The following is a 13,082-nucleotide window of genomic DNA, read 5'->3' as shown; positions in this document are numbered from 1 at the left end:
ATAACCAGTAAGGAAATTGAATTAGTAATCAAAAATCTCCCAAAAAACAAGAGTCCAGGGCCAGATGGCTTTCCATGGGAATTCTACCAAATACTTAAGGAAGAGTTAACACCTATACTCTTGAAACTGTTCCAAAAAGTAGAAATGGAAGGAAAACTTCCAAACTCTTTCTATGAAGCCAGCATTACCTTGATTCCAAAACCAGAATGAGACCCCACTAAAAAGGAGAACTAGAGACTAATTTTCCTGATGAACATGGATGCAAATCCTCAACAAGATATTAGCCAACCGGATCCAACAATACATTAAAAAAATTATTCACCACAACCAAGTGCGATTTACACCTGGGATGTAGGGCAGGTTCAATATCTGCAAAACAATTAATGTGATTCATCACATCAATAAAAGAAAGGACAAGAACCATATGATCCTTTCAATAGATGCAGAGAAAGCATTTGACAAAATACAGCATCCTTTCTGGATAAAAACCCTCAAGAAAGTAGGGATAGAAGAAGCATGCCTCGAGATCATAAAAGCCATATATGAATGACCCAATGCTAATATCATCCTCAATAGGGAAAAACTGAGAGCTTTCCCCCTAAGGTCAGGAACAAGACAGGGATGTCCACTCTCACCACTGTTATTCAACATAGTCTTGGAAGTCTTACCTCTGCAATCAGATAACACAAAGAAATAAAAGTCATCCAAATTGTCCAGGAGGAGGTCAAGCTTTCACTCTTCGCAGATGACATGAAACTCTATATGGAAAACCCTAAAGATTCCACCAAAAAACTGCTAGAACTGATTCATGAATTCAGCAAGTTGCAGGATATAAAATCAATGCACAGAAATCAGTTGCATTCCTATACACCAACAATGAAGCGACAGAAAGAGAAATCAAGGAATCAATCCCATTTTCAGTTGCACAAAAAACCATAAAATCTCTAGGAATAAATCTAACCAAAGAGGTTAAAAAGCTATACACTGAAAACTATAGAAAGCTTATGAAAGAACTGAAGAAGACACAAAAAAATGGAAAAAGATTCCATGCCCATGGATAGGAAGAACAAATATTGTTAAAACATCGATACTACCCAAAGCAATCTACATATTCAATGCAATCCCTATCAAAATAACACCATCACTCTTCACAGACCTAGAAAAAATAATCCTAAAATTTCTATGGACCCAGAAAAGACCCCAAATAGCCAAAGCAATCTTGAAAAAGAAAACCAAAGCAGGAGGCATCACAATCCCAGACTTCAACTATACTACAAAGCTGTAATCATCAAGACAATATGGTACTGGCACAAGAACAGACACTCAGATCAATGGAACAGAATAGAGAACCCAGAAATGGACCCACAAACGTATGGCCAACTAATCTTTGACAAAGCCGGAAAGAATATCCAGTGGAATAAAGACAGTCTCTTCAGCAAGTGGTGCTGGGAAAACTGGACAGTGACATGGAGAAGAATGAACCTGGACCACTTTATTACACCATACACAAAAATAAACTCAAAATGGATGAAAGACCTCAATGTAAGACAGGAAGCCATCAAAATTCTCAAGGAGAAACCGGCAAAAACCTCTTTGATCTTAGCCACAGCAACTTCTTTCTCCACATGTCTCTGGAGGCAAGGGAAACAAAAGCAAAAATGAACTACTGGGACCTCATCAAAATAAAACATTTCTGCACAGTGAAGGAAACAATCAACAAAACTAAAAGGCAACTGATGGAATGGGATAAGATATTTGCAAATGACATATCAGATAAAGTGTTAGTATGGAAAATATATAAAGAACTTATCAAGCTTAACACCCAAAAAACAAATAATCCAGTTAATAAATGGACAAAAGACCTGAATAAACACTTCTCCAAAGAATCCAGATGGCCAACCGACACATGAAAAAATGCTCAACATCACTCATCATCAGGGAAATACAAATCAAAACGACAATGAGATGCCACCTCACACCTGTCAGAATATTAACATTAACAACTCAGTCAACAACAGATGTTGGCGAGGATGCAGAGAAAGAGGATCTCTTCTGCATTGTTGGTAGGAATGCAAATTGATGCAGCCACTCTGGAAAACAGTATGGAGGTTCCTCAAAAAACTAAAAATAGAACTACCCTATGGACCAGCAATTGCACTACTAGGCATTTATCCAAGGGATACAGATGTGCTGTTTCAAAGGGACACATGCACCCCAATATTTATAGCAGCACTATCAAGAATAGCCAAAGTATGGAAAGAGCCCAAATGTCCATCGATGGATGAATGGATAAAGAAGATGTGCTATATATATGTACAATAGAGTATTACTTGGCAATCAAAAAGAATGAAATCTTGCCATTTGCAACTACATGATGGAACTGGAGGTATTATGCTAAGTGAAATTCGTCAGAGAAAGACAAAAATCATACGACTTCACTCATATGAAGACCTTAAGATATAAAACAGATGAACATAAGGGAAGGGAAACAAAGATAATATAAAAAAGGAAGGGACAAAAACATAAGTGACTCATAAATATGGAGAACAAACTGAGGGTTACTGTAGGGATTGTGGGAGGGGGGATGGGCTAAATGGGTAAGGGGCACTAAGGAATCTATCCCTGAAATCATCGTTGCACTATATGCTAACTAATTTGGATATAAATTTTAAAAATTAAAAATGAAATTAAAAATAAATACATAAATAAGTAAATGAATTTAACTTAAAAAAAAAAAAAACTCTTCTTAAGGCATGTCCTTGATCCTATTTCTAAATGAATGTCAAATCTCATTAATTGGCACATTAGCACTTTAAAATTTTGCCAATGGTTTTGACCAAAAAAAAAATCAATAATGAAAATAATATTTCTGATTGAAAGACATAACCAGTAAAATATCTCCAATGTGACAAAACATGAATGAGACAATAGCCTTCCCCTTTTTCCAAGGAAATCCAGGGAATGCAAATTTTGTGTTTTTCATTTCCACATCTACACAAATATTGTTCTCTTTATCCCCCAGGATTCAAAGCATAGAATCATGGTATTTAAAGAAAATTATGAAACCCTGGCCATCTAAACTTTTTAGAAATAAAAGTAAATACAACGCTTAAAATAATTACTGCATAAATATGTATATGATCTTCAGGTTGCCTGCTGTAAGCATTTTTAGTTTTGTTTTTTTTCATTTATAGATCATCTAAAGATAAAGAAATTATCTTTCTAGAGCAAGCTGATCAAAACTGAAATAAGAATAAGAGTAATATCTCAAAGTTAAAATAAAGTATCTACTCCACAGTAGAAGGTGCCAGGGTTTTAAAGATGAGTTAAAAAGTCTCTATTCTCAAGAAGTTTATTCCCTAATTGGAAAATGCATCCTTCCAGGTTCTATCAGCCGTGGCTGGAATGAGAAGGAGAATTTACATTGGGCTGCCCCTTGACAGGGTTTTTAGATGGTGCAGTTTCACTTAGAAGGGGAGTAGGTATGCAGTCAATATGAAGAATAACTTTAAAATTTAGCTTTGGAATAAAGGCATCATGGTGATCAAAGTTAGAGGTGGGATAAACTAAGCGTGTCCTTGGAATGGCCATTACAATTGGAAAATTGAAACACAGACATCACGTGCACTTCAGTCCCCTGTCCCTCCTCCACCAGGAAGCATCTGGGAGGCTTAGTGACAAATGGCAGGCAAGATTAGGGCGATCAGGGTTGGGTCAAACTTCTAAGAATAGAACTAGACAAGCTCATGTGGAATGAGGAAATCATATACAGAAATCCAACTTATGTGAGCAGCTGCAGAACTGGTCCCTAGACTGAGATGCAGGTGAGGCAATCTGAGGAGAAGGGACAGCAGGGAGCAAGTCTCCACCTTGCTCAGGTTGCTCTGGTGGAGGTTTGCTGCCAATACCACTAGCACCAGAATTATGTTCTTCAGTTCTAACATGGTTCACTCCATTTTAAGTGGCATGAGTCAGAGTAAACTGACCAAAGTCTGGATACTATGAATGAAGAACAGTAAGGAGGATGACTGAAAGTAGAGCAGAGTATCCATACAATATCTAAATCACACAGTAGGAAATACAACTGAATGGGTAATTTCCTTCCTTTCCTGGTAAATGATATTCCTCCTCCAAGATTGTTCTAGTGTCATCTCCTCTGGAAAGGCTTCCCTAACCACTCTAAGACGTTGACTTCATCTTTTCTGCTTCATTTTTCTTCTATTCATAACCTTTCTAGGGGCACCGGGGTGGTTCAGTTGGTTGAGCATCCAGCTTTGGCCCAGGTCATGATCTTGCAATTCGTTAGTTCAAGCCCCACATCGGGCTTGCTGCTGTCAGTGCAGAGCCTGCTTCAGATCCTCTGAGTTCCTCCCCCATTTGCATTCTCTCAAAAATAAATAAAACATTAAAAAAGAACCTTCCTAGTTCTTAAGATATTAATGTATAAATAAAAGCTTCTATCTCTAACTGCCCCTAGCTATAAAAATCTTTGCTACCTCAGTGTCAAATCTAGTATACAAGATGCAGTCAGAACATGCTGTTGACTGAGAAAAAGGAAAAAGAAAAGTAAAGAAACAAGGGAGGGAATGAGAAAGGAAAGGGAGGAGGGCGGAAAGAAGGGAAGGAGAGGATAAAGGTAGATTGGTTCAGTATGTAACTGATGTTGTCAGACCTGCCCCTGCATCCCCCTTCCTCTCTCCTTCCTCACATCTGGGCCTCCTGATCTCCTCTAGCAGGCTTAACTGCCTGCAGTGTCTAGGATCAGTCCTACCAGAGGCAGTCAAGATGTAAGCCTGTTTTCTATGGTTTAGTATCACATCTCTTCCTATAGCTCTTCTCCTAAGACTGTCCCTGACTGATCAACAAGGCCAGAGTTCCTGAGTCTCTCTTACCATCCGCTTTCTCATCACTGAGAGACCACTGCAACCCTCCAGGTCCATGTTTGGGACCTCTCTATCTGCTGATCATAGGCCAGGGGCTTACTCACTGCCAGATATGCTTGATGGCCTCTCCTCAGGGGCAACCCCAACAGCCTACCTGTTTTCACTGGCTTTGGTCCCTTACTGCTGACTATTATCCTACATTCCTCCCAGCATGCCCAAGGCCTGGCCAGATCTCAAGATTCAGCAAGAGTGAAATACATAATCACTGTGGGGATTTTGAGCAATAGAGTGATATATGTCAGGGGAAATCCCTTCACTGTGTGGAGAGAGGGTGAGAAGGCATTCCACTCTGCTTCTAAATGTTTACAAAGTAACTTATGAAAACACCCTGACTTAAACGCACTCAAAAAGCCCTTTAAAATTTTTGCTTTTCATGTTAGGAATTCTTGGTACTCAGATTTTTTTGTGAAAAGACTTTCAGGATATCTGTTCTGCTTTTTAAAGAAGGAATCTGATTACTGAAACTTGAATGAACCTGGGGAATCATAATTCTTCAGAAAATTTCTGTGAAATATGGACCATGATTAGTCACAGGGAAAGGGCTGCATTTATTGCCAAATCAATAATTAACAGTGACACACAGTATTTACCGAACTAGCATTTGTTGAATGAATAAATAAATGAAAGAATATGTGCACATCTGTGTGTCTGTATGTAGAAAAAGGTGATGGGTGGATGAAGATACACTGATGGTATCTATTGCACAACACCAAATAGTTTCATGACTCCACTGTTTTTGAAGCAGACATTTTGACACCTCACATAAACTTCATTAACATTGAATGGATGTTAATAATAAAAAGCATTAGGAATTCTCTCTTGCAGTTCTGCAAGCAGAACTGTCCAAACAAGAAATAAGAGACTTCAGAGGACGAGTTGCTAACCCCAGGCCACTGAACCTTGTTCATCTTTGGGCCCACTTTAAGGGACACAGAGAGAGCAAGAAGCCTTTGAAAACGGTAAAGGTGATAATATATGCTATGTTCTCATTCTGGAAACATGGCTATCTCATACATTCTGTCTGGGCCTGAGTGTTTATTTAGTAGTAGTTGTTTAGAGTTCTTAAGATTAACCTGCCATAGAATCACCTCAAGGATAATGTAGAAAATTACAGTATTGATACAAATATGATGTCTGTGTGTGTGTGTGTGTGTGTGTGTGTGTGTGTGTAATTGAAATAGCAGTCCTACTAAGGTATGTATATAAAAAGTCAACCTTAAATTGCCATTCTGTGAGGAAATGTCACTTTACAACTCTAACATTATGCCTCAGGCTTCAGCACTCAGGAGTCTGACAGACTGGAAAAGGAAGCAAATCCAATGAATAATATCCTATTTGGTTTCTAGCAGCAGGTACTGGTCTTATGTTAATTATTGTGACAATAAGAGGGAAAAGACATTATCTAAAGTAAGAGATTCTAAATTTTGTTCTGGCCTATTATGTAATGATGTGAAAGGAATTGAGAACTTAGCTCTTTAATTCTGATTTTTCTTTTTAATTCTATATAAATTAATTATACATAATTCTTTATAAATTATGTATTCCAAAATTACATCACAGGACTTTGTACATGTAAAACATTCTTATTACAGATGAGTGAACAGGTATTTAAAATGCAATGTATTCTAAGGCTGAACCTCAAATACACACCAAAAAAGTATATAAATCTGGGCAGCAATCCAAATACTCTAAGACAGTGCCATTCTATGTACTTTTAAATTATCAATTGAGCTTGAGACTTGTGAAAATAAGCCAAGGAAATCATCATCCATATCTCAGATGCATGTTTTCCTGTCTTCTCATTCATTTTTCCTGGTGTAAACAGAGGTACCTACCTGTGCAAAGAAATGGCAAATCTAAAGAGAAAATATATATTAAAAATCACAGAGCAAAGGCAAAGAGCTCTAGAGTGGCAGACAAGAACCCTGTATTCTCATTCAACCTTTGTCCTTTATAAGCTGTATGACATTGAAGAAATCTCCCTAAGTCGCATTTCCTATGCCATTAATTTAATTACTAATGATAATAATAATAATAATAATAATAATAAAATAACACTGATCTCATTTGAACTATGTGGCAAAGATAGTTGCTATATATTTTACCATACCATTTCCTTTTCCTGGAAACTCTGGAAGATTCCATTCTTCTCAGCCTTCCTTATATTAAATTGGGGATCATCTGCCTGAATTCTGACCAATGAAATGTAAACATAAGTGATATAAGCCATTCCCAAACTGATCTGTAAACATATCCCACAGGATCCTCCAGCTCTCGTCTCCTGTCCTGTGACTTCTCAGTAGCCACACATTACATAGCGGAGCTACAAGATAAGACAGCAGCCCAAGTCTCTGTATTTCCTATACATCTCCTATGTATAGGAGAGCATGAGTAGGCGAGCCAACAATCCTACTCAGCCTATGATGTGAGCAAGAAATAAAACTCATTTTATTAAGCCTCTATGATTTTTAGGTTTATTGGCTATCACACATAATATAGCCTATCCTTACTAATAAAATGACTAAGTGAGAAACTAAAATTTACTTGTTTTATATATCAATGTACTACACAGCTATACAGAGTAGTATAGGTAGCAATGATAGAAAACTTGTAAAAAAATTTAATAGAAATTCTAAAGTTTTTTTAACATTATACCATTCACTATATATAAAGTCTTCCTGAAAGGTAGAATCCAGTTACCACAGACCAGCCACACACTTATGTGAGAAATTACTATATGTCTCTACCTTTAGCATATCCTAGAAACATAGACAAGAGATGACCCATTTTACCAAGCATTTCAACTGAAATGATTAGGTAGCTGCGACCTCATCACATGTGTTCATTATAATAAACTGGAGTCAATGACACTAAGTTCCTAGAAGGAGTCACCTCTAGTCCAAAGATAAAAATTCACACCAATGTAAAGTGATTCTCTCACTTTCAAATCAAAACTGAAGGATTATTGTGACCTTTTTTTTTTTTTAATCTCCTTTAAGGAAACCTCTTTTCTTGGTTCTTAGAAAAGAACAACAAAACGCTAAGATTTTAAAGATAGTACAATTTTATATACACTGATTTTGTCGAAATTTCAAGTACTATTTACGTACAATTTGGAGGAAGCCTCCCTGAAGACCTGAAGAAATGGTACCGTTTTTGAACCATTTTTATTATCAAAAATGCCATTATTATTTACATAGCATCAAATTTTCTTGATCAAACTGTTTGGTCAATCAAAGAATTATTCCCTTTCAAGGCTTTTGAAGAGATGTTAATTCAAATCAATAAAAGGAATCCTTGATTAAATCCAAGAGAATTTTATCAATTCAATTGTTCCTTATTGGATGATTATTACGTGTTACTTTACAAATATCACTGACAGGATTTAAGACGTTTGTCATAGAATCAGAAGACCAAAATTCAGTTCAGAGAAGGCTAAAAATATGCCTTAGATTTAATTTTTAAATGCAGCTTTCCAAAAATCAGACATGCACTTTAGAGTTATCTTGACATCTCTAGAAGTACATAAATAAATTTAAACTGATCAATGACCTACCTTAATGAAAGAAATTACAGCCATCTTAAACACTTGTAATTTATCTTTATGATGGTGCCAAGTCATCAATTTTAGAATTCAGAAATTAGGAATTAAGGCAAAAACTGCATTTAGCAAAATCAACCATCTAGAGGAAGACAGTGAAGGATACACCTCAGGTTAACAGAAAACTGAGATTGCATGTTCCTGAATTTCTTGACATGCTAAAAATTCATAATATAACTTCTTACACAGTTTAGAAGAACCATAACAAAACACAGGCCAAATCACCAGAGTGACTTGGCAAACCAACTGCATTTACATATATTGAAACAAAACACTTTGACAAGGTTTAATTAACGATAACCTGACTTCCCGTTATGGCAGGGACTACTCATTCCTTATCAAAACTTCCACTCTCCCATTCCTTTTTAGAGAACAGAACACTAATTCCAGCAATTCCATTTTTAGGTATTTATCAGAAGAAAATAAAAATACTAATTCCAAAAAACAAGCACCCTATGTTCATAGCAGCTTTATTTACCATAGCCAAGATATAAAAGCAACCCAAGGATGAAAATGGATAAAAATATGAGATATGTATATGATACATATGTATCCCATTATCCCATATACATATATCACATGTGTGTGCATATATAAATATCTTACACACACACACACACACACACACACACACACACACACACTAGAATAGTACCATCCATAAGAAAGAATGCAACAACATGGATGGATACTGCAAGGTAATATGCTAAGTGAAATAAGTCAGACAAATAAAAACCAACACCATATGATTTCATTTATATGTGGGATCTAAGAAACAAAACAAAGAAGCAAACAAAACAAAATAGAAAACGACTCACAGATACAGAAAACAAACTGATGGTTGCCAGAGGGCAGGAGGGTAAGGAGATAGATGAAATAGGTAAAAGGACTTAAGAAGTACAATTTCCAATTACAACATAAATAACACACAGGGATGTAATGTATAGCATAGGAAATATAGTCAATAATATTGTAACTACTTTGTATGGTGACAAATGATAACTAGATTTATTATGGTTACCACTTCGTAATGTATGTAAATATTGAATCATGTTTACACCTGAAACTAATACAAAATTTTATGTCGATTGTTCTTCAATAAAAAAAAAGGAGGGAGGGAGGGAGAGAGGAAGGAGGGAAGGGAGGGAAGGAGGGAGGGAGTCACTCTCTGGTAGTGAGGTCAAAATAATCTGCAGAATCTTCTCCGGACCTGGCTCTTGCTTCTAACTAAAAGTTTCTCAAATATGTCACTTCACTTGTCAATCCTTCCTTTAACAGAGATGACCTAACACCCATCTGCTATATGCCAGAATTACCAAGTTCTTCCTCCTTCTCCCACATGTCCATTAGAGAAATGCTTTTTTTTTTCCTTAAAATGCTGTTAGTGATTATCTAAGTTTGGTTGAAACAAAAGACATAAATTTGTCATGTGTCAACCTGTGTATGCAAGATCTTCCTCTACTGAACATATTATTGTTTTTATTCCCTTTGTAAACAGCTAAGATCATTGTATTTTAAATAGAAAGGTATCATGGATAAGAAATAAGTATTAGTTAAATATGACCTTACCAAAATAAAAAAAAAAAGAAAGAAAACAAAAGGAAATGCAACACTTTTTTTTTCATGAGTACATTGCTTCCTGGAATGAAATTGTATGTATCTATGAACGAACGTTTGGTATGTTCAAGGATAATGTGAGATTTCAGAGAAAGCTGCTTAAAGAAAACTGACTCATCTTTTAGGGGCCACTTCTTTAAAAAATTGTTGCCTTTCTTACTGCTCCTGACACATATTTACAATGGCTAGAGCTCCAATTACTACCATGGACTCTGAGTTCCATGCACTAGGAAGGAAGAGTAGAAAAGTAAGAGCTTGAGTGCTTGATGACAGGATGGAATTACTATATGACCAGTATAGTCTACATCTAGACTACCTGTGCATGAGACATATTTAGCCTATTTAACAGTATTCACCAAATTTGTTAAAATATTAATATGTTTTGTAAGAAAATCAGCACTATGGAGAATTTATTTTAATAATGTTTTCTTGACATAAGAGACCTGGAGATAACAATTTACTGGGAATCCAACTCCCAAGGAAGATTTTCCCTTCCAATTCCCCAAAAAGACCAAAAAAATGTATAATGAGAAATCCTGTCGACTGATATCTTCTAACGTAATTTAGGGAAGAAGACGAGAAATACTCTGCTGCAGAATGTGTGCATTGGCATGTGAAAATATGAAGAGCACTATCTAGATTAAACTGTTTTTCTATTATTTCTATTTCCAGGATTCTGTTTTTTAAAAATCTGTTGATTCCTATGTAGGAACAATGATTAAAATTTTAGTTTCCAAATAAAATTCACCCAGAAACTTCCTGTCGATGGCCAGGGAATTTTTGAAAGCCTAACGTTCTGTGCAATCCCATCTACTCCAACCATGTACATGAAAAGAGGGAACTAGTGGAAGAAGGAGAATGGAGAGACAAAACAAACCTATTTATGTCCAGCTGGGTCTTAAATGAAAAGGACCCTATTCTATTGCATACTTTTCCCCCCTACTATATTCTATATAGGAAGGCTAGGAAGCTTTCATCTTTCAACCTAGAAATAAAAATAATAAACATCTCCAAGATTTTAGTATAAAAAAAATTCCCAGTACAGGACTCTCTCTTCATCTCAATTTTATCTCATTCATTTTCCTCTAAGCAAGCTAAATGAAAAAGCAAAGTGCCAATACTAAAATCTTTTTTTATTTTTCAAGTAAATGGCTGATATGTTAATTTCTCAGGCTACAAAGTCATTGTTTTTTTAAGCCATTATGAGGAAGAAAAAATAAAAATGAAAAAACTAAAACCACAAGTCTCCCAATGAACTGTTTTAGGATTTACATTAAAAGTGATTCCACCATCTATTATATGTGTTCATCTTAATAGCTTAGAGCTGTTACGGCTTATGCCAAACGTAGAAATACAAAGTTTTATTGAGAATAAAAACAGTATTACACATACTCTGAAGTTTTTTTAAAATAAGAGTTAGACAAACCAATGTATGTATTTCTATTATGTTATTTTCTAGAAGATTATCATTTTGTGGTTAATAATTATAGCTTAATTAATTTTCTTTAAAATATCACAGAACTTACTTAACATCTTGTGGCAGGTGTAATAAAAAATATTTTAAATTAAGTGATGTTCAGGACTTACCACCTCCTCCTCCAAGAAGACTGGCATTTGCTGTTTAAAACAAAACAAACAGAAAACATTAAGTAATATATAAAAACTATAATACGCCAGATAGGTTAAGTAAAAGCTGCTGGTGATCACGTCTCTTATAAATACACACATACACTCACACTATGTGCTTTCATATAAAGATAGCTTCTATTACTGTTTTATGATGGCATGAAAATTAAAATAATTTAATAACTCTATTTTCTCTTCAAAAGACTGTATTTATATGTACTCCCTTCTAATAAAATGAAGCACATGTTGTGATTCTTTTATTTTCTGTTCAATATCTAAAATAACCTTCTATGTTCTCTATTTTATCAAGTAGAGAGAGAGTATGTTATTTAGGCAATTCAGTGATTTCAAAGGACCATGTAACATAAAAGAATAATGATAATTTTAATAAACCATCATCAAATAAAGTATCTTAAGACACTGTGCAGTAAGAACTCTTAGTAACAGATTACTTTTAGCATTAACTATTTATTTGAGGAAACAAAATTTTAAGCATTGTTGCAAAACAATGTGTCATTTCTTACCCAGTTATCCATTATTCTAGCACACATATTTATAGAAGCCAAGTAATAAGCTAAGTATAAGATAATTCCATTTGAATTTCTTTTAAGAGGTCAAAATTTCATAAAGTCCCATTCTGGGTTTCTGCTGAAGTATTAAACAGCTTTATGCCTATGTTTATCTAGTCATTATAACAGCCTGAAAACAAAAGTCAATATACACTGCACTGAGCTTTACTCCATAGCGTTTCTTTGTATCATAGGTATTTTCATGCCATTATAAAAGAAGAAATCCTACAGCAGTATTAAAAAAAAAAAAAGTATGTGGTGTCCAAGGTCTCTTTGTATAGAAACTTGAGCTACCAAAAGATTAAACAAATCATTTAGGAAAGAGGAGTGGGAGGCTTTAACTTGAACTTTAGTGTGCTGTCCACACCACGCATTGTCATAATTAAGAGAAGCAAATATCCAAGTGTTACTGATTCCATCAATAGGTAATGGATCATTTCATGAACAAATGCCTATATTCATAGTTCCATGAGGTTAAATATGTGATGGCTTGCTAATTTTTACAACACTAAAGAGAATATCATGAAAATCCAATAAGACCACACGCCTTTGAAGTTCTTCTTAATATGTCAATATATTAGAGCATCAAATCTTATTCCATATGATCTTCCAAGGACAGAGCCATCTAACTGCTGCTCTTGCCTTCCTCTTGATACTTTTTTCACAATTATGAACTAAATAGCAATGTCATTAATCAACCGTGTTAAAAAACAAAACACTTTTGAT

The 13,082-nt window shown here is 35.2% G+C and overlaps 1 protein-coding gene across 1 annotated transcript in view; it reads right to left on the bottom strand.

Annotated features, from left to right (window-relative positions):
- The window catches only part of MACROD2 (mono-ADP ribosylhydrolase 2), a 2,036,271-nt gene that overhangs the window by 1,509,967 nt on the left and 513,222 nt on the right, over window positions 1-13,082 (bottom strand). Inside the window, exon 4 of the mRNA XM_049650090.1 lies at window positions 11,749-11,778. Within this exon, the coding sequence (XP_049506047.1) occupies window positions 11,749-11,778 (30 nt within the window). The remainder of the gene's footprint in view (window positions 1-11,748; window positions 11,779-13,082) is intronic.

This window comes from Panthera uncia (genome assembly GCF_023721935.1).
Source record: "Panthera uncia isolate 11264 chromosome A3 unlocalized genomic scaffold, Puncia_PCG_1.0 HiC_scaffold_11, whole genome shotgun sequence".
Classification (NCBI taxonomy): domain Eukaryota; kingdom Metazoa; phylum Chordata; class Mammalia; order Carnivora; family Felidae; genus Panthera; species Panthera uncia.
The sequence above is the reverse complement of the archived record's forward strand: the minus strand, read 5'-3'. Positions and strand labels throughout refer to the sequence as shown.